This window comes from Poecilia reticulata, linkage group LG13 (assembly GCF_000633615.1).
Source record: "Poecilia reticulata strain Guanapo linkage group LG13, Guppy_female_1.0+MT, whole genome shotgun sequence".
Classification (NCBI taxonomy): domain Eukaryota; kingdom Metazoa; phylum Chordata; class Actinopteri; order Cyprinodontiformes; family Poeciliidae; genus Poecilia; species Poecilia reticulata.
This window is the reverse complement of record NC_024343.1, coordinates 27,843,236-27,866,322: the sequence shown is the minus strand read 5'-3', so window position 1 is coordinate 27,866,322 and position 23,087 is coordinate 27,843,236. Positions and strand designations below refer to the sequence as shown.

General features: G+C 37.6%; 1 protein-coding gene across 2 annotated transcripts; it reads right to left on the bottom strand.

Moving 5' to 3' along the window:
• Positions 1-8,706: 8,706 nt before the first annotated feature.
• On the bottom strand, positions 8,707-17,562 carry nek3 (NIMA related kinase 3). Of its 2 annotated transcripts, XM_008426365.1 has the most exons (14): positions 17,471-17,562; positions 17,245-17,372; positions 16,910-17,003; positions 14,756-14,856; positions 14,569-14,652; positions 14,329-14,396; positions 14,143-14,229; positions 12,720-12,774; positions 12,342-12,542; positions 12,046-12,160; positions 11,144-11,311; positions 10,942-11,064; positions 10,712-10,826; positions 8,707-9,175 (listed from the first exon to the last, which is right to left on the bottom strand). In XM_008426365.1, the coding sequence occupies exons 2-14, from the start codon at positions 17,359-17,361 to the stop codon at positions 9,109-9,111; spliced, it is 1,395 nt and encodes a 464-aa protein (XP_008424587.1). In that variant the 5' UTR covers positions 17,362-17,372; positions 17,471-17,562; the 3' UTR covers positions 8,707-9,108. The 2 variants fall into 2 exon arrangements, with proteins under 2 accessions (XP_008424587.1, XP_008424588.1); XM_008426366.1 differs by lacking the exons at positions 16,910-17,003; positions 17,471-17,562 and having other exon boundaries at positions 17,245-17,330.
• Positions 17,563-23,087: the final 5,525 nt, after the last annotated feature.

Below are 23,087 nucleotides of genomic sequence, written 5' to 3'. Positions count from 1 at the left end.
GACAAAATGGCATCAAGCAACAGTTGGTAACTTCCTTTGTTAGCCTCTAAGCTTCGCCCTAAAGAGGGCGTCACATCCACCATGTAGCTTTGAAGGCGTTTCCTAACATGTCATTTCTTGTAGCTTTAGCTTTGCAACTAGCTAAAAGAGATAGGAGGAAAACACAGAATTATGTATTTTCAACAACCCCCAAGGAAAATACTGTGAAATGTTGCACATTTAGCGACTTCATTTTTCCGCCTTTCTTTTTTTGCATGACAATTTAAGTTCAGTCAAACTGGATGGGGAAAACAATTCTAACAGGAAGTTTCTAGAACTAATACTAAAATCTAGTCTGGGTTCTGACCAGGCCGTTCTAACAAATGGATATATTTTGAGCTACATGTTCAGAGTTTTTGTCCTGCTTGAAGGTGAATCTCTGTACCATTCTCAAGTTTTGTGGAGTTTCTAACAGATTTTTATTTCAAGGATTCCCGTGTTTTTAGTCTCATTAATCTTCCCATCGTCTGACCAGCTTTCCTGTCGATGCTAAAGGAGATTATAAGTTTTAATAATAATATCAGCTTTGTGTGAGAAAGAATCAGGAGCAGTGTTATACTGCTGTCTAAAATTTGTTTTTATTGGTCTTGGAACCAGTTAAACAGCACTACAGTGACATGAGCAGAGGAAGAGGCAGGACTAATGCATTTGTTTACTACTGACCACACACTGATCCTTGCTTGTTGTCGGGTTTAATGCAGCAGCCTGGCTTGTATCAGCCGTTATGTTGTGACAACACACTGACTCATTAAATTCATTTTGTGGTGCCTCGGCGGTTAGCTGTGGGTCTGGAAGGAAAACTAAATTAGGAGCCGCATTACTCTCTGGAATTTAAATAACCCTATTCTGGACAATTGCTTTTTTTTTTTTTTTTTCTTGAAATAAATAAATAAATAGGAAGCAGCATTATGTCTGAGCAAAGCACTGACAAGAGATGGGGAAAAAAACAAACCTCCCCCCCCCCAAAAAAAACATGTACAGTGACGTCAACTATATTAGACGGCTTTACCCTACAGGACCTCTCAGGTCACAAACCGATTTCATAGAACGTAAGTTGTATTTCAGTGAAACAGGAAATGAGACAACACGTAAGCACAGACAGGATTTAACACTATCATATCAAGCTGCTATATTGGATGCTGCACTAAATACAAGATAGAGATGAGACCTTTACACACACTTGTGCATTTCAGTGGTGCAGTTTTCAGAGTAGGCGGATAATTCAGCAAAGAGCCTCAATGTTTTTGTTTTAAAGAAAAAAATAGAAGTGAGGGCACAAGTTTAAGTTTATTTTGATTTTTTTGGATGAAAACAGCTCTAACGTACCACATGCATCCATATATATTTGAAAAAAAAAAGTTTCACAAAGAAACCACAACCTTTTATAGCTATCAACAACCTTCCGCTATAATTCCGGCTGGATAATTAACCACTATCCAGTCAGAAGCTATTTAAATTGGTTGATTTCCTGGCATGGACCTGACCTTTGCACACATTTCAAAAAGCTGGGGAAGACATCTGTGTTTTGGGAAGGCATTGTCCTTTTTAAAACCAGTTTTGGTGTCTTTTTGGGGTCATATCCTTAATGGTACTTCATACTTTCAACAAGTTTCAACCATCTGACCCACACTGTTTAAGCAATCCAGCAGTTGTCAAAGTACAAGTGTCAGTGTCAATACTGAAAACAGAGGAAGAGAGGAATCCACACTCCAAAATGTATGCTTTCAAGCTTGACAAAAAATTTGCAGCTGGAGAATCCAAATGTTTTCTGCAAAGCGTTTGGTTAGATGAGACAAAGATTTAGCTTTTGGACAATAATTAGAACATGTATGTGTGGAGGAGTCAAGGCGAGGCTTTCCAATATACCAACTGTCAAGCATGGTGGTGGCAGCATTATGCTGCAGGTTTAATTATTTTTCTGCATCTGCAGAAAAAAAGACAAATAATTTTCATGTAGAGAAAATAATTTTCACTACCTATGTTGAAAAAAGGAGCATTACATTTGCGGTCCCACATGAATAGCTCAGTCAATTTAATATATGTGGGCAATGAGGCCTTAATATAACATTACTAAATAACTGAATAGACATCAACAAAACGCTTCATTGCAAGTCAAGTGTTGGGATTTTTTTCTACACTCAGTTCTCACAGTTAAGCCCTGCTGAGTCTCTATTGACTTTGCTATCTCTAGGTAATGCGCAGTCATACACAAACATCCCAATAAGGCATGTTTATTAGATTAAAAGTATATTTTAAAAACAACAACCTGTATTGTTTCACATTGTCAGTTACTGGAATAAATGAACTTTTTAGTAATATTCTAATTCATTGCCAACTTTGCCTCCCACTGTGCTGTTTGCTGTTGCTGTACCTGTTAAGGTGTGTCCATCCTGGAGAGGCTTGCAGAAGATTACCAGTTGAGTGTGTTTGCTTCTGCATCCCTGCGATACGAAAATAAATATGCCTTTGAATTAAACGAGTCTGTGTATTTTTTTTCAAATCCCTTATTTTCTCAGCTGTGTCCGTTCTCCATTTTGTTCTTTGGCTAAGTGGCAGGTTCCTTCTAGCTAAATGTACTGTATCTGTAATAAAACGTATGACTCAGAACAAGTAAATGTCCAAAAATAAAGTGGCTTTCTTTATCTTTTTCCCAATTTCAACCTCAAAATGTTAATGTATTTTATTAGGATATAATGTGACAAACTGACAAAAACCATGGTGTGGCTTTGTGAAGTTAAAGGTAAATGATTTTCAGAAATGGTCACATGCGTGCCTCTATATTCAGCCTCCTTCAATCAGTACTTTGTAGAACCAATCTTCTCTAATTACAGCTGCAGACCTTTTGTGGCATGTCTTTAACAGCTTTCCACATTTTCACAGATTCCTCTTCACAAAATAACTCAGTCAGTCAGACTGAACTTTGAATTGACAATTCAATCCATGATTATGTACTTCTTTAAGCTAAAAAACCTCTATGGAAATATACTGTATGTATATGACATTCTCAGACGTTTCTAGCAGCTTTAGATATTCTATAAGCCAACATAAAAACGTGATATGTGCTCACATTGCTTTATATTGTCTGTAATTGTCTTTTTTTTCCTCAGGCTTGCCATTCTGTCTATGGTCCTTGCGCATAGTGGTTCTACAATTATCTAAATAAGGAAGGATGACACAGAGACATGGTGGCAGAACTAAAGGTTGCACTGCTCATCAGGACCATACAAACTTTTACTCTAAAAATAATCGAGTTTTAAACAAGCCTAACTGCATCCCACTTCATATAATCACCCATATCCAAATTTAAACGTTCATGGTCTTTTAGCCACTAGTAAATTGTTCCACCACACCAAAACCCTCTTGGCCACGCCAATTTCTATTGTGTGACACAGAGCATCAAAACAGTGGCGAGCACACACAATGGAGGGTCTCTGCAACGCGCTAGAAATAATCATAACAATGACGGCTCTCGTATTTATAGTTGCAAAGAGACTCCCAAGCAGCGCCGAAGTGCTTTGTTATTAACAGGAAGAGCTGCTCCCCATCAAGAACAGACAGCACTTCTCCTTAACGGTTGATTCATGTTCAAGGTTCTCACTGTCTGCAAGTTACCAGTAAGGCCGTAAATATTAACCGAAAATGCAAATACAGCATAAAAATAGATCCACATGTCGTGTCCAAGCAAACGAAAACAAAAGGGTTGGAGAGGCAACGGAGCGCTCTGATTGAAAAACGGCTTTCCAAGCATCAGTAGCCAGACAGAGATCATTGGGTCATCTCGCATCTGTAGAGCTTTTCCTGAGTGAAACTCGGGACAATCGAAAGCAGGAGCAAAAACAGAGACAAAAGGGGAATAGAGATTGCTGCTGATAGCCAGCGCCAACATTTCATCAACAGTAATGACAGCAGCTGAGAGGGCGACGTGTGCAGGCGAGCTGCCAGATAGACAAAATGAGGGGTCCTTTAGTGCATCGTTTGATAAGAGAGGATGTTTCTTGATTGTCTATCAGGTCACCAGAACTAGCAGGAAAAGAATAAGTGACTCACTTAAGATTAAGCGCCCAAGTGAAATACGATTTCACCGTGACACAAGTGTCCACGCCAAAACACCAGATAAGACACATTTCAGAGCAACAGAGACTGACAATGAAATGCTACACCACTGTTAGTGCTTCAGGTTTACAGATTTCTCTCATGTAAACAGATTCGACTCATGGAACACCTCTGAGGCATTGTAGCGTTTTTGCTCACTTTTGTCAGCAAACACAGCTGCAGGCTTAAGCATGCCTCTCCGTCTCTAAACACAGTATTAGTTATAATAATAAGCAGATATGCTTAAAGTTGCGCTTCCTCTTTTGTGTCCAAAGCCTCACTTGTTGAGAGAGTGTGAGTGTAAGTGATAAACAGATGCATTTCATCCCCAGACATGGCTTTCTTTGGCTCATTTATGACATACACCAGACATAACTCAACATCCTTCCTGCAAGAGGAAGCCTTGTCGCTCCGTATTTTGTAGAGAAATTTTTTTTCACGAGCTTTCAGTATTTTTTTAGGCTCAGGCAAAGTCAAAAGAGAAGGAGAAAAACACATAAATATTAGCAAACTACAAAGGCTTTGTCCCTCTGATCCACACAAGCTGCTTGATATATTACAAGTTTTTTTTAGAAATCAAGAAAATTAAAGAATTATAAGTCACATGTGCAAAATAATGTTTGTCAGATGTGCAGTTGTTTTGGTTTGTCGACTCTTGCACCTAGTCTGTATCAGCTTAGCCTGGTAAAAACCAGCCCCTTGTTCTACTTCCTTCTGTTGAAGTTTTAAAAGACTGGATGTGATTTTACTTGGTTCTTAGCATTTGTCTATGATACATGTAAGGTGCCAGATCATTGAAGTTTATTGAGATTACATGTGCTGTTAACAAACCTGTGGGGACGAGGGTAGTGACATCTTTGCCAGCAACGAAATGTATTAAGCATTTATTTTGCTCCAACTTGAATTGCTCAATGGCTTCATTCACTTCCTCTGCTGTCATTGCCAAACTAAAACCCTATATAGGCCTACAAGAAATTGATGCCATTGTTGGTAACGTTTCCTTTTTGGCTGAATTTGAAGTGGAGATATTGAGCTGAATGGGAGAAATCTCAGAAATGGCAACAAAAGGAGATGAGAATCAAGATTAAGTGCTTTGAAAGGCAATGGCCAGGCTAGCATCATGTTTGCTGCTTTTCTCCTATTCATAGGTTACTGTGACCAGAGATCGAAGCCAACTCTACATTTTTATGAACTCTTCTTTACTTTACAAAGTCATTTCATGCATGTGTCATTTTCAGCATTAGCAGCATGCCTGATTACAAAATAATGCTGCACTGAAACATTATATTTTTGGGAAATATAAACATGCAAAGTTTGTCACAGTTATTAGCACCTTGTGAAAGATGTGTAGAAAGCAACAGCGGGAAAAAAAGAAATTGTTCAGTAACATTTTTTTTGTTTTGTTTTGAAGTGGGATCTGATGAGTAGGTGGATTCAGGTCAGAACTTGGCAGGAAAGCATGGATCATTCCTGCCTTTTTTCACCTCTGTAGGCTGCTGCTGGTGGTGAAATGGTTCCTTTTTTAACCTTCTCTGTGCTTCTCTTTTAGTCTCCAACATTAACAGCAGACAGAGCAGCTACTTATTTTATGCATTTTCTGACTTATGATGAACACAAATTACCCTTCATTGAATAGCACTAAGCACCCCCTATGACCTTGCATTATAATTAGGTATATCCAATGGAAGGATGGGTAGCATGTATTATGTCATATTTATAACTGAGACAGATATTTGTGGCTTTTAAAGCATTTATAAACAGTAACCTAACTTGTAGCCAATGTGATTTTGACTGAGACAATTATTTCTCAATGTGGGATTTTCCTAACAAGATGTTTCTTATTACTGGAACTTCCAGTCTGGAAGTCGGAGTCCTGACATGAACTCCATTGATGGTCCATGCAGGGAGCTAAAGATTATGGTAATGGCAAGGAGGCCTTACAACAAAACAAACAAAAAAATCAACTAAAAATACTAGTATAAACATACTCAGCAACTGCTAACTATGTTTGAATGCGGTAAAGCCACTGACCACTGAGAAGCGCATAAATAACTTGACATGTCAAATATAGATAAAACAGCAGTGGTGGGAAGTAACGAAGTACAAGTACTGGGAAGTACAAGTACAAGTACTTCGTTACTGTACTTAAGTACAGTTTTCGGGTATCTGTACTTTACTTAATTAGATTTAATAATGGGTACTTTCTACTTTTACTCCACTACATTTTACAGTAAGTATCTGTACTTTCTACTTTACATTTCTACAAAACTGTCTCGTTACTAGTTACATCCAAGTCGCGTTGCTCTTTTTTTCCGTTAAAATGTGAAGTTCAGGGATTTAAGGTGGCGCCGTAAAATCCAACCAATAACGTGACTTAGTGTCTGTTGTCACCCATCGGCTCCACCTTTACTCGCACGCGGAGCTCCAGACATGCGCAGTGGTTTCCTCTGAGCGGCAGGAGATGTCTGTCTAATCGTCAGTAAAATAGTAGCGCTGCATAAATCATAGATATGGCGACATATAAAATCAGCAGCGCTTCGCTTTCACAGACGGTGGGACTTCCTCCAACTTTTAGCGTCACTTGGAAGGAAAGCTTAAAGAAAGGTAAGATCTGTGGACGTGATGCTAACAAAGCATCAGCATCAGCATTGTCACTCATGCGCTGAATTATTGTATGTTGACTGAGGTGTCGCATATATGGGACAACGCTGTGACCAAAGTCTGCAATATAGTGATTTAACATTCAGGAACGATCCGATTCTTCTGGACGGATCTTTACTAAGTCCTAGGGACTGAAGCTTCACTTTGAGCACTTAGAGCCGTTCTTTGTTCTTRTGTACACTGCACTACACACATTTATTTAATYGCTGAATAAGTAAAAGTTGAACGTATGAACACAGAGCATRCTCATTGCTCATTGATTGATTTCGTCTCCTGTCATGGTGGCAAACATCGCAGTGGGAGGGAGGGTGAGAACAGTCACGGTGCTCATTCTGCTTAGTTACTTGTTGCGCCGWTGGACAGTGTTCATAGTTGAACGATATTTACCGTTAATTGCAATGTTTCAGTTGTGGTTTCTGACATGTGCAATATGGACAACCGCCCAGGGCGTTATTTTTCTAGGGATGGCAGGAGACCTCTGCGGATTGTAGCACAGCGATGAAAGCAAAACAGAATGAAGTGAGTTTTAATTGATACTGGTTAAATATATTTCAGCTCTAAGTATTTAATATCTAGGTGTTTTTATGGGAATGTGGATCTTTCAGATCAATCTGAGAACCAATTTTGATAGGTAAACTTAATTTTATTGTGTCATTTAGCGCGGGGCCCTGGTCTTGGTCTCGGTGGTCTTGACTACAACTCTGCTACATGGCTCCTTGGTTGCCTCCCCTTACCTTCTTTACATCCCCTTTCAGTTGGATTTCTTTCTAAATAAATGTCACTAATGAAGCTTGCGTTATGTTAGGACAGGAGACAAGATATTTCCATCCCTGAAATTATGATCCATAGAATCACATATCTAAGTCTAAACTGTTACAGAGAATAAACACAATAAGAACATGTTTAATCTGTGGTAGTGTTMATTAAAATGGCACATTTCTGATGTATTAAAATTAAATACGATCGGCACACTTAATGATATTAGCGATTAGGTAATGCATTCAGCAAGTACTTTTACTTTTAATACTTGTATACAGCTTTTACAATGTTTTATTAACTTTTGAGAGGTACATTTTTCATTTCCTATTAGAAAATGACTGAAGGTCTGAAACCACAAAAAAGAAAGTTATTCATGTCATGTGGTGAGTTGTGAGGACACAGTTAAAATACATCTCGACCACTGATGGGAGACCCTCCTATCTGCAGGACACAGAACTCGGTGGCACTATAAGTCAACTTTGCAGCTCCACTTTATCTGTATCTTCACTGAACATGAGCATTCTTTGAGGAGGCTGGAGGGGGGCATTAAAAAAATAGTCAAAACAGCAGGGAGGGGGGTGGACTGTAAACTCTGGATGTGGATTTTTTTTGTGAGTTCACGATAAGCGCAGAGCTGCATCACTGAGCTTCCTTACTAGAAAAAAAAAAAAGAAAATTTCCCAGGCAGGCTGAAAGGCTCATGGCGAGGAAACTCCTGTCATGGAGTAGGAGGTTTCCTTCTCCGGATAAACTTTGGCAACCAGGATAATTAATCTCTGGAGTGACTGTTGGTGAATCAGCCTCTTTATAGTTTAGTCTATATCCTGGTGAGCCCAAAACGACTTGGGCGAGGCTTGGGCTTGGCTTTGTTTGTTGCCAAACTTGTGGTTTTTCTATTGTTCTCTTTTCCTCCACAATGTCAAGCTTTTAAATGGGAAAACTAGATTCTTTTCACACTAGGACGCCTCTGTCTTAATCTCCCATATAACGAGAATAAGCATTCATGTTTAGTTCAATTTAAGATATTCTTTATAACTTCGATTCAATCCAAGTCCAGGCAGTAGCTTTAACACCACCTAGTGGAGGGAAGAAGAACAAAGCCCCGACCCGTCTGCAACAAGATAAATCAAACAAAGCAACAGACAAAAGAGCCAGATGTGTACAACGTTAGTTTTAATACAACAGCGTGAAAGTCAAACAATATTAAAGACAAGACATGTTTAGTCTACTTTTGATATCAGAGGAAATGAGCTTCTGTGGGTCTTAATACTTCCTGCTTTCCCAAGGAGCAGCCTCTGAGACGGCCTTCAGTTTTCTGGGAATCTTATCACCGACGACCCAAAAGGTACAGAGCAGATGCTCCACTCGGTTAAAAAAAAACAAAAACACACACACACACCTCACTGAAAACAAACATTTACAGACACAATTATTTCACTCACATATTCAAAGTTACTTCTTTTCCCAAACTAACGTTGTGGAAAAAAAGAAAAGGAAGAAACTTTGACACATTTGAAAAGTTAGTGTTTTCTGTTTGAGGTCTAAAGGAAAGAGGCTTTAGTGTTCTGAAAATATTTTCTCAACTTCATCCACCCAGTCACAAGGAGATTCTTCCTCAAAGTCCCTGTGTGGACAGAACACACAATACAATGAATTTTAACAGTGTTTTCGTAGGAGAGCCGTTTTATAGAAACGATACAAAGCTAACACATTCCAGGCATTCTGCAGGTACTCAGACAGCTCCCTCTGTCCACATCAATATTCAGGGTCTGAACTGTTTATTTTTACACAGACTGGCTCAGAAATATACGGAAAGTCCAACATATCCATAAAAATGTACAGGAAATGTTCACATTTTGGGCATTCCTTTGTATTTATGACCATCTGGAGCTTCATTATTGGACTTTATATGTGATACTTGGGTTTTTCAGGATAACTTCTGTTTTTGTTTCAGGGCGGAATGATCACACAACAAACAACTTGAAATTCAAAAACTAAAATTGTGTGCAGAAGGGTACTACCACTAATATTAAGTTTCATTTTAATCACACTCTCTTTGAAACCATTAGTAAGACATTTGCATGAACACTCTTGTTATCATAGTTAGCAAAGTTTATCCTGGGGCTTATGTTGTGTTCCAGTCAGAACTGGGAAATTCTAACCTCTCAGTCAGAAAAATCAACTGGAACGGCCTTTCAAAATGGCGGCCACTCTGACCACCCCAAATCACGACGTGTAAGGTCGACTTTGCATTTCAGCGTGGCTGCTCCTCACATCAATAGTAGTCAAATGTGGTGGAAACATGTTTAGTTTACAAGACACACATGAGTCAAAAATTAATGTTACATTTACTCTAAGCAAATTAAAAGAGGTGTTTGCAATGGAAAGCTTAAAATTATGTTTATTAGAGCTATTGCAAACAATGTTTGTGGGCGCCGCCATGTTGACATTCCGACTTCTTCACTGGAACCTCAGGTTTGACGTCAAACAGCTCAGAGTTCCCAGCTAACTGGAACGCAGCATTACTTTGCCTATAAATATTATGGATAAATGTTAAATTATTTTTGCTGATTTTGGATAGATTTGGCGAAACTATTCGAAAAGCAGAACATCCCAAACTGAGCTGCATCTTATTCACTGTTTATATTTTAGATTGTTCTCTCTACAAGAGCCTTTTGTTAAACCTGTTGGTTTCTAATGTGACTCTACATTAACCTCCTAATGTGGCACAAAAAACAACATGGAGTGCTTTACAAAAATAGTGATAAGCATTTAAACTTGTCACATTTTCTCACGTTACAGCCTCAGTGCATTTTATTGTGATTTTATCTGTTAAACTAATACAAATACTGCTTTTCCTTCCGCTTAACGGCCAATATTCTCTCAAAAATCTAAACTTCTGACTAATTCATGACACTTATGTTTTAGCCTATTTTTAAAGAAGAAAAAAAACTTCAATGTACATTTTTAATATATTTTTACTTTCTTGTTAAGCACTTCTGGATGGATGCAGACTGCCTTTCATCGCTTTGTACTTGTGACGTTCAATGACAAAAAAGTTGAATTCTAATTCTAATTGACACTACATGACAAGAAAGACGACGCATCAGAATAACTAGAACATAAAATGTGTGGGGGGAAAAAAAGCAAACGTTCTCACGTGTCCTCATCATCAGAGCGAGCCTGCAGTCTGTACTCGTCCACTACTTCTAGTTCGGGCCCATCAGTGTCATCACCCCGATGCGGGGAGAGGGGTCCAACCAGTGGGTTGTCATCTGGAAACGGGAAAAAAAAAAAACCTTTTACACCATCTGGAATGATTTAGATGATTCATTGAGGATGTTTAGGGCAACAAAAAAAAAAAAAAGATGCTCAAAGCGTGCTCTTGACCTCCTCTGTGAATTAAAAAGGTGCTGAAAGCTTTGTTCAGCTGGGCCTTCTCCAGCAGGCCCAAGAGCCGCTCGGGAGGGTCCCGCACCCACTGCTTTCTCTGCCTGCCGGCCTCTGAGTCACCTGCAACAACAAGGAAGGAACACTGGGATCTAGTTTTCTTTCGAACAGCTCAGGAAATTTAATTTCGCCGCTGTCGTACTTTCACGGGTGGAGCCGGTCTGGCAAGCCGCAGCCATGCTGTCTGATGACACCAGGCTGGCGTTGGCCAACATCTGCAGCACAGCGCTCGGTGACTCAGCCGTCCACTGCTTCCTACAGCCTGGTTCTGAGCTCTCACAGTAGCTTTTAGGTAAATCTTCACCTAAGCCTGTCGCAGTAAGAAATTAATCAATTAATCACATTACAAACTAAAATGAGCTCAATAAGTTAATTAATATTTTTTAGAGGGCAATTTTGTTCGGAGACCCCATAATCCATTTTATTTACGGTTTCTGTTTTTATTGTCCTTTTATTGCTTTTGGTCATTGCTCAATTTTGGATATTTAAAATAGATTTAGGTTCCAAGTGTTTGCAAAATGGAGGCTTATTGGCGTTTGAGAGCACGAACTTGCATTATTATGCTATTATCAACATATTACTTAAAAACAGTCACATAACAATATTAACGTCTGTCGCAATAATGTTATTCATGTGATAGAACATATAAAATAAAGTAATAAATTATTGTGAAGTGCAAATATGTGTTATTAAACCCCACCTCTAAATAATATTCAAATTATTTTTAATCAATAATCCAAAACTCACCACGTGTTCATGTTTTATTCTTGTTCATTCTAAATCTATCCAAATTATTTAATAAAATTATTCCATAATATTACAAACACTATTTTAAGGAATGTGACTGTACATCACACTATTAAATTCCACATATTCTTTTTCTTCCTCTTCACAATTCTGCTCTAATTCATGTTGACGGTTGACATGAAACCCAATAAAATACACTTGGGAGTTTGTGGATGTAGCCTAAAAAAAGTGAAAATGTTTCGGGATTAGGAATGCTTTGCTAAGACAAGTTAAAATCAAGCGTTTTGAACTTTCCACCTTCAATTGTTGATGTTTTTATTAAACTCTTCTCTCCCAGAAAATTGGCCACTTTCCGCCCTTCTTCCTTCCTCCATCGACCCACTCGCCTCTTCTCTCCCTCCTCCTCTGAAACCTGCAAAGGGTTCAAACCAGAGCAGTAAGTGCAACGCGTAATAAAACCTGAACCAACACGAGCTCTGTCCGATTCCACAGATGAGGGATATGAGTAAAAGTTTCAACTGATTTTGACATTCCCTTCAGAGGACAAGCTGTAAAATCACTCTGTAAAATCGGAGCGTATGTCGTCTTTCCACCTGTGGGGGCAGATGAGAGCGCAGGAGTCTGGAAACCCGGTGAGAGGTCAGGATTGTGTGCAGCGACGGCCGGTCTTTTGGATTGGTCTTGAACATGTGCTTGATCAGGTAGTGCAGCTCGTAAGGCAGGTGGTTGGGGAGTGGAGGGTACGCGCCCCGGCACACCTTCAGGATCAAACTCTTCCAGCTGGACGCCTGGAACTGAACGCAGGAAATGGGAGTAAGGGGTCAGAGAGACAACAAGCCACAAAAACACAGCAGCTAACTTAACTCAGCTGACAACATGAGGCTGATCTAGCTGATTTATGAGTCAGTGACTCATAAATATTTAAGCAGAAGTCCCAGTCGGTTAAACCCAGGGCACGGGAGGACGAGTACCGGGTGTCGCAGGGTGCAGAGCTCGTAGAGGACGCAGCCCAGCGACCATACGTCACTGCAGAATACAAAAAGACAGAAGTGGTTATTCATACAATGCAGACATTCGTCATGCACAGTCACAGAGAAGCACGATTACATCAGTTACATAACTCCAGCTCAGCTGGGAACTGAGACTAAGCCTGACTTCAAAACTCCACCTTGTTTTTCTTTGTTTTTTTTTTTTCCTGTCCTGACAGCTTAGCGAAACAGTAAACTGCCCTGGACTGTCAGGGATAAAATGACACATCTCTCCTGTTGCACCACTGACTTTATTGACTTAGCTAATCAATTGTTCCAACGATTAAATTCTGCAGATTTTTTGTTTAACTTATTAAGCTTATTTTCATACAATATTTGAAATACGTTCAGAAATGCAAATAAGCAAATAACTTAAAATAAAAATCTTATTGCCCAAAATGCAGCAACACAGCATTCGGCGCATGATCGATTATTTGTAGCAAATGTTGCATCTGCACCTAAAAAAATACTTTTAACTTCAACATTTAAAAAGCTCTGTCCTTCCTGGTTGATTTAACATTAATACAGTTTAGAACTGATCTGTTGACGGGTTTATTTTTGGATTAAATGAATAATAGTTGCACAGCAAAAGGGACTTAATAGGAGATTTATTTTTTTATTTTTTTAGTGGTTCTCGCGTCAACGCAACCACACTCAAAGTCTGCAACCCTTAACTACCAGCAATTCAAGAAAAGCAACAAATTCTCCATCCCCCAGTACTCCACATGGGACCACCCAACCTCCCAAAAGACGGCCCCGTCCAGCACAACGCCCGGGGTGCTTCTAAAAAGAAAACCACATGTAGAAGTGAATGATCATTTTTCTAATTGTAAAACTGCAACTGAATAACTGAAGGATTTCTGGACGTGGTGCATGATATGATTAATCTCTGCAGACTTTGTGCAGATATCTGTATGTAGGCCAGTGTTTTGATCTGCAGGCAGAAGCACGTTAAAAATTGGCAGGAATCGGTAAAGGCAAGCCCAGCGTGGGCCTAGAGAATCTTCTGAAAACAACTCCTCCACAAATCCTTCTAAGCAGCAAAACTTATCGCTGGAAGGGGATGAAGTTCTTCAGGAAATCTGCGCTAGGTGGTTACTTAATTATATATATATATATATATATTTTAAAAGATGGACGTACTCCTGACTATAGAGAAAAGAAACATCCAGAAATAAAGAAAATTGAAGTCTGGTTTTATGTCTGGCAACATGTTGTTGCCAACAAGACAAACCAAAAACATAAGAGTTTTTCAGCAACTAATAAGTACTTACATATTTATTGTTGCAAAAGTCAAATCAGTTTGGTCCAATTATTTTCAATCATTAAATGAATCATAATTAGGTTTATAACTGCTGCAGCGTACCTCTTGTTGTTGTACGGCTTGTTGTCCCAGATTTCTGGAGCCACATAATACGGCGTCCCAACATATGCCTGAGCATAAGCTTTTGAGCTGCAAGAAATTCACAGTCATTCTTTTTAAACACAGCAGCGAAAGCGGCAATGAGAAATCAGCCTGAAGAGGCGATCTAAATGTGCTTTCCTGCAGCACCTGTTCAGAACACAAGCAGAGCCGAAGTCCCCGAGCTTGACTGAACCGTCATCAGTCAGGAAAATGTTCTGCGACAGGAAATGAGACCGAAGTGGTGATTTAACATGAGGCAAAACACAAGAGCATTCAGCTGTGGCAAAATGACATTATGCACAAGAGGGTGATCATGCACTCGTCTCTGTTACGGTTGAAAAATTCACTTCAGCCCGAATGTTAATCCATACTTTGATGCTACTCTACCTTGGACTTTAAATCTCTGTGCAAAACCCTTTTATCATGAATATGTTTTGCACCTGCACACATCTGAGCGAACCACTTCAAGATCTGGGGAAGAGGAAAACATTTTTTAGAACGGGAACGAAAATAAGATCAGTAGCAAAAAAAAACAAACAAAAAAAAAAAAACAGCTGCAGGGAAATCGACCTACATTTTCAACAGTGAATTGAGAGGATTTCTGCTGCTGCTGGATCCTCTGAAGCAGATCTCCTCCACCGCAGTATTCCATAACAATGCACAAGAGGCCATCCCCTGGAAACACACAACCACATTTCCTTTCATCTTATCCAAAGATATTTGCACAGCTCGGAGTAAAAAGTATTCCCAACCCTTGATTTTTTTTACATTTTGTCCAGTTTGACCACAAACTTTGATCTGTTTTATTTCTATTTTATGGACTAGACCAGGGGCCAGAAACTTTTATGACCCCAGCTCAATAAAGGAATTGAATACATTTTCTTCAGTTTTTATTGTAAAAGATTATGACAAAAAAACTTGTTAGGAACTGCAAACGACTTGAGACTGTGGCCTCTGTTCACCTTCAACCCAAAACATACAGCAAGAGCTACAGTGTAAAAGTTTAAATCAAGGCATGTTTGTAGCTCAGTTAAAGTCCAGACGTAAAATTTATGTAGTCAAATTTTCTCCATCCACAGCTCTAGTTTGTCATACAATGTAAGAAAACCACAACTTTATGTTGGTACAACGTGAATCAGTGATTCTTGAGAATAGGGACAAAATGGGTTTTAATTTTCCCATATATTTTTTTAATTATTTCTCAACCTTATGTATTCAAATATGACAAATAATGTTTTGGAAATGTAAAGATGCTAAGGTGCAGGCTCCCAGTTCCAACATTTTTTTAAAAATTACATTTTTAATCAACCTGACCCAGAACTTTGTCATCAACATCTGACAAAAATAAATCTAAAATGATTTTTAAAATACCCTATTAGTGATATTTTTACTCATTTTACAGACAAATGCTTCTCAAGAAACAAAAGAAATGTTATGTAAAACAAAAAACAACAAAAAGTCCATCTGACGAAGTTGGCAGTGCATGACGGAGTTGACACAGAACTGAAGGTGGTGACAAACTAGTGAGTAAAAAGAAAAACTTGATACATGTGAAGTAATGCAATTTATGTAAAATACATTAAAATGAATTAATAGCACATGTAAGTGATATTTGACAACAATTTCACTTAAAGAGTCACAAAAACTCTGATGGAGTTGACATCTGACGGAGTTGACAAAATCCAAAACTACCTCAATTTATATGATGTTATTCTGAAGGAGGCCATATTGTAGCTCATCAGGTCCATGAAATCTTTACAGTATACTAAAATCAAGCTTTTATTTCACAAAATTTCATCAAAGTTTTGTAAATTGTCAGTTATGGTGTTGACACATCATGGTTGTGACGAGCAACTTAGGAATAAAAAGAAGAAAAAACTAAAGAATAACATATGCTAACCAGAGCTAACTAGCCCTCTTAGCAAAGGAAGAGCAAAGAAGAGGTCATGGGGTCCTCAGAAGTTCTGGTGCCCCCAATAATGCCTGATTTTTTTTTTTTTTTTACATTCTTTTCACGTCTGACGTTGTTGACAAAAACTAGGGACAAATTTCAATGGAGTTGGAAAATATATAAAAAATATTTTTAATTCAATTTATTGGTACTTTTATAATTATTTATATGACTACTTATACTTAATTGCCATAATATATAATTTTAGTATTTCTTTAATTGCTTTAAACTATTATAATACTATAATTATGATAATAACTATAATAATAATAATAATAATAATAATAATAATAATAATAATAATAATTATATGCTTAGGGGGAATGCTTCAGTGCATTTATTGATCAAACAATTAATGCACTGAAGTCTTTAAAAAATGTGGCTCAATATCGCCTAGTAGTGTCCTGCTCACCAGCAACTGTTTAAAAACAATCATTAGGGTTTTTTCAGACCAACATTTGAAAAATGTTTAAAAAACAAACAAACTTGATGCCAACCAGAGACTCATATGACAAATTCTTCTCCATTTTTTAGGTTTTTGCTGAAAATAGTCAGCAAACACCAGGAAAATATACATTGTTGTGCTCACAATTTAGTTTAGTCAGATATTTGAAAAAATAATATTTTGTGTATATTTTATTCAAATATTGTGCTTTATCCATAGGACCTGTTTTGTCCCTATTCTCAAGAATCACTGGAATAAGAAAACACAAAAGTCAATAAAAAAATATACTTTAAGATGCTCTAAGTCATTTTAATTGTACTGTGTAAAATCACCTTCAAATGCCTCCCTGAAAGCCACAATATTGGGATGCTTCATTCTGGACAGTAGAACGGCTTCCCTTCTTGAACTTAGCAATTTGGACTGGTTCTGTAAAATGCGACAATAAACATTGTCCAACTCCTGTAAATGAGCAATAATCTGCATTTGCTTAAAATACACTTTAATCGGTCACTTTCTTTATAGCTGAAAACTATTTAACTCTTTTTCTAATGTAACAGTCGCCTTTGAGAGTTTTTTCCCCCTAAGTTAAGAATAAATCCCCACTGTATGGATTATTCTATTGTAAATTACGTCAAAGCTACATTTAAAAGATTATGCTCGTACTCACTTTTGGCAGCTGTATTTCCTTAAGTACATACTTATCCTGAGTGTTTCTGCATTGCACCAACACAGCCCGACCAAATGACCCTTCCCCGATCACTCTAACGTGGGAATATTTCTCCATACTTCACCGAACTACACAACAAAAAAAACACACACACCAAACATAAACCCAGTCATTGTACGATCAAGAAATTTCTTAATAAAGACTGAAACTCTTTTTTTCTGCTTACTGTTCATGCAAGGTCAAAGTTTTATAATTATAAATCAATCAGAGACAATAAATCTACCCATGCACCCATGGTGCTTGGTCGCTACTTCCTTGTTATTGTATGACGTAGCGAAGGACGCCACTGCATTGCGCAGTATGGCCACTAGATGGTGGCAGATCACCATATGTATTTCCTAAAACTGCCTGGAAGTATGTCCTGTTATTGCTCGGATTTACAATGGTGACATTTGATGAAACTATATTACAGTGAAGTCATATCTGCTTTACTTCTTTTCCGTGATTTTTATTTATTTATTTTAATTTTATATGAGCCAGTCTTGATAATGTATTTTCCTCAGCTCTGGCTAACTTTTACTGAAAAATATATTTTGCCACTATGAAAGGTTATCAGTATATTCTAAGTACTTCAATGCTACTAGCTAGACATGTTAATTTGATCGACATCACTCTAGAGACAAAGCCACTGGCCACTTAATTAAATCCTGCCCACTTGTTGTGTTCAAGAAACAAGTCTGCTATAGTGTAAGCTTTGTGACATTTTGCACTATCTTGCTAGATGTAGCCATTCGGATTAGCCATTAATAATATGATTTACAAAACTCAGGTGGTGTTTGAATGGCCACTGGGATTAAGAAACCAAAAGTGTGTCAAGGAAATTTACCCCCACTATTAAACCAACAAGAAAATTCATGACCCTATCTGAATGTAACAACTGAAATGGAGGAGCAGCTGGTCATGAAGCATTTTCTCAATCCATTAATGTCCAGTTTCAGTGATCATGCCGTGTTTACCTACCTTGATAGTGAGTGGTTGTTAAAGTACTGTTACCTTTCTATCAATTTGAACCCATCTACCCCTGCTCCTTTGACATCAACAAGGCGTCAATTGTCAGTAAATATTTTCTCTCTGGTTGTTTGTGAAAAATTCCAGTTAAAAAAATAAGCTGTCCAGATAAACTATTGCAGAATGAGTCCCGACTACGTGCTTCTGCTGAGTTATCAGTAGTAGTGCCCAACATTGTTAGATGGACTAGGGATCAAACTCTGACTCAAACAGGTAAAGTTGAACTCCTTGAAACTCAAATGCAACCCAAATCCTTCAGAATCTATGTTCAAATATGTCAAAACTTTATAAAATTGACCAAAACCAGCATTTTTCTTGTGCCTCTTCTGATATAATTGACACAAGCGCACATAAAGCAGAATAAGCTGTTTTTTTTTTCTTCAATGCATTCTTTTAAAACTCTATATTATGTGAAATCCTGCTGTGAAAATCAATACTTCATTACCCAGCTGTGCTTTTATTGACAGCTTACATTTGTTAGTAGAAAAAAAAAACACTGGGTAAATAATAATTTACAGACCATTTCTGTTTGACTCAGAACCAGCTGCTCTGCGAGGATTTTGTTTTTATAAGAGGAGGTTCTGAACAGTCCCTGGTGAACTTTAGTGCTCTATTTAGCTGCTGACCTCAAGCTAAGGTTGGAGTTGCTTTTCTCCTGGCAGAACTACTAATCACACTTTTTAAAAAGTAGGCAGAGTGTGTCAGGTTGCAGGGTCAAGCCGTCGTGACATGGATAAAATGATGCCCGTGAAGGAAATGTAATGAGGGCAGCTGAAATGATCCCTTTACCCCCTGCTTTTGCAGCTATGAATGCATGAAGAGCAGCTAACATATGATGGCATCAGTGTAAAAGGGCTTTAATTGGTCACAGATGGAGAAGCCTGATATTAGTTCACAAAGATTGGGTATTTTGGATCTGAGCCAGAATGACTGGCAGCTAAATTAGGAAAGAGATGGAAATAAAAAAGTGGTCTTCTGACAGCAGAGGGCCTCATAGAAACTCTTAATTAGGTCTGAAAGGCTGAGTGTGGAGAGGAAAATTTATCTGAGAGCACACAACTCAAGTATTTAGATGATTTGAGATTTGAATTAGAAAAATATTAGGCTTTATTTCTTCAGACACAAGTAAACCACTGGCTTAAGAATATGATACAAAGTATATTTGAGGAAAATGTTTTTTTCTCACCTTGATTCATTTGTTTATTGAAAATGTACAGTTGTTTGCAAAAGTATTCGTCCAACTTAAGCTTCTTTTTTTGCATTTTGTCAAGCAACAACCACAAACTTGTCTGAGTTTAATTGGATTTTATGGAACACAAAAAAAGGATGTGTGCTAGTTTGCATATTCAGAAATTTGTGTCAATTTCTTTGTGAAATACCTCAAATTTAGAATTACTTTTAACATTCAGATTAACTTTATTTTGGTAAATGTACAACATTACATAATAATAATAATAATAATAATAATAATAATAATAATAATAATAATAATAATAATAATAATAATAATAATAATAATAATAATAAAATAACATTTTACTAACCAATCATTTACCATTTACCAACAAAGGAAATGGTAAATGGAACATCAGAGTTCAAACCTTGGCATTCGTTTCCAGTTGAACATTTGACTGGGTCATTTCAACACGCTTAGAACATGCTGAACTATTTCAGTGCATCTCTGGCTGTAGGTTTATGGACATTGATATGCTAGAAAGTGAATATCAATATCTCCAGTCTGAGGCCTTTTGCTGCCTCTAAAAGGCTGTGGAATAATAAAGAATATTAAGTAAACAGAATGCAAGTTGTTGCCCCCCAAAATTTCTGAAAGTCATACCTTTTCAGAATATAATCCCCAGCATGGTTGGTTCATTTGATATTCTTCCCTTTACTTCTTCTGAATAATATTAAAGCCCAAGTTCCCATGATAACAAATATCGTCTGGATGTCCCATAACCCTGGTTCTGTTTGCTAAATTAGAACAGAAAATGTGGCAGTGAGCACATAATGTCATAATGTGATCTATTCATTGCCTTTGCTGGTTCTTATTCATATCCACATAAATATAATCTTAACGCTGTGATGAAATTGGAAGCATAATCTATACTAAACACATCACATACTAAAAAAAAACTGAACATTTTGACATTCAGTGTGATGGATTAGTCCATTCAGGCAAATTATTGGCTGATTGATTTCCATATCACCCATTATTGAATGAAACGTGGCAGTCCATGTGTAAATTGCATGCACAAATTGAAGTGCATTTGATTTGTCAGTTCAGGAGATGAAAACCTCACCCACATGCTCCCTCGGTGTTCAGCACTAAGTCCTCATGCTGCTCTAACCAAATGCATCACAGCCTGACGACAGCATACACCAGGTCAATTTTCTAACATTTGCCTTGTTATTTCCTCTTTTTCGCTCCTTTCCCATACGCTTGTCCCACCTCTCTGCAAATGGTCAGCCAGAGCAGCAAAATAAAGGGAATAAATAATAAGGCACAGAGAAGCAGTTTGCTCATAGCCTCTGGACTAGGGTGCCCAAGCTGTTAGGGGAAATATGGTGGGCATTTTCAGCTTTTCTTGGTGTGTCAAAAAATGTCTCATAGGTTTGAGGAGAAGCAGTGAAAACATCTTGGTGCAGAGATGCCAGGAAACTGGGTGGGGACTCAACATATGTTGGCTGAAGTATTTCAAAACTCTGGAGAGACACATGTGAAACATTTCAGAGTTTAACTCTACAGCTAAATCAGATTGAACAAAAAAAAACTAAAAAACTTAAATGATTAAAGAATAAAAATAAACTCTCTGCAGAAGTCATAATGTCCTACTTCAGCTATGTAAAGCATAGCTGTGAAGAGCAAGATACATGGTGAAGTCACCTAATTGGTAAATAGAATCAATTTATATTTAATCTCAGTACATTTCAATTGTTTATTCACTTCTGTTCTGAACGTCAGTAACATAAAGGATGCAGGGAAACAGTTGTCGAAAAGCCCAAATCATTGCGAGGTTATAAAATTATATCCAAAGATCTAATGGACCATTGTTTAATTCAGCTTTTGAAAGAGACACAGTTGCAAGGAGTATTAATAAATAGCCACAATGTCAATGGTATTGTTTTTCAGGAGAAAAAAAAGAAAAAAAAAGTCATTTTTCTGGCAGTATAACCTTTAAAAGGTTCCAACCAGAGCTGTGTTAGAATGGCCCACTCAAAGTCCAGATCTAAATCCAATTGAGAACCCGTAGTTAATGCTTGCTGGTGCACATAATGAAATTTGACTGAGTTTGAATGCTTAGCAGAGAAAAACTGATATAACTTTTTAGTTTCTACAAGTACTACGCTTGAATAGATACGAGCTTAGAGATTTGTATCTGTAAGGCTGAGCTCATGTCACAAACCCAGGCAAGGAAAAGGTAAAGGAAAGAGCAAACTAAGCTGAAAACAGAGTCAACTAATATTCAATTCAGTTGTTCAATGCAGTCTACTTATATAGAGCCATTTCTCAACAAATGTCATCTTGAGGTCATGTTAATCCAATCATACACATATTACAATTGAGAAAACTATATTGGGAACTTATGGAACTATCAGATCTCTGATGTATGAAATCTAGGTTGAGCATAAATATAATTCAAACGTAGAAAGAAGCGCAAACAACAAGATCACAACAGGTGGTTCTATGCAGATATCAACAAAAGTTGCTGAATACAAATGCATTAAAAAAATGTATTAAATCATGATTAATTTTAAAGTTTACTGCACAGTTGTATCCTACTTTCTGTTAATCACATAATATCCCAGTAAAACACACAGAAATGGAAGGTTTTTGGTACTTTTAATGCCCACAAATGTAATGTGTTTGAAGAGCTTGATTGTATAAAGACCTTGGTTTAATGAGTGTGTGTCGCTGTTTTGATACTGAGGGAGCTTCAAAATGCAAAATAACCTCCCTGGTTTCTGCTTTTGCATAAATGACGAATGAGTCTCAGGAAGCAGCTGTGGGGCAATAAGGAAAATTAAAATAAATGAAATTAAAATCTACTGTAGAAAGAGTTTCACAAGCAAATCAGGCTCCAGTGGTTTTTAAATGATACCCTGGCAAGCATTTTAGATCCGTTTATGGATATGTTTGTGTACAGCTCTAAAAATATAATCGCTTCAACAAGACAATATGCGCACAAGATGTTAATACTTGCAGAATTCCAGTCTGATAAGATCTGGAATCATTTTAAAACCATTTTTAAAAATTTTAATTTAAAGCATATCTTGTAAAATTAAAAACGCCCTACTAATCTTATTCATAAGAGCTTAACACTTTAAAATATCAAAGGTTCCATCTCCAAAACTTTAAGAGTGAACACACACAGTAACAAGCAGAGAAAGCTGCTGTTATTAATCATTTCGGTTCAGTTTTATATACATATTTATGTGGCTTCTTGAGATATTGCAGCAATATGCTGTGGCAACTCAGGTGAAACATTTTAATGTGTAAGACAAATTACTTTAAATTTAGCTCCTGTGGGAACTTAGATAAGGACAGCACGATATGAGAAGCAGGGATGTTTGATATTCACTGATACAAAACACACTTTCAGGGGGAATACAGAAAATGTGGCCTCGCTACAAATCACCGGGTGCAACTTAAAATCGATCAGGTGCTCAAACAAAATGAACAAATAAATTCACAAAACGCATGAAATCAATCAGAATAATCCGCAGTGAGGCCACGGCTTATTGCGATTTCAGAGGTTCCTTTATATGACATCCTG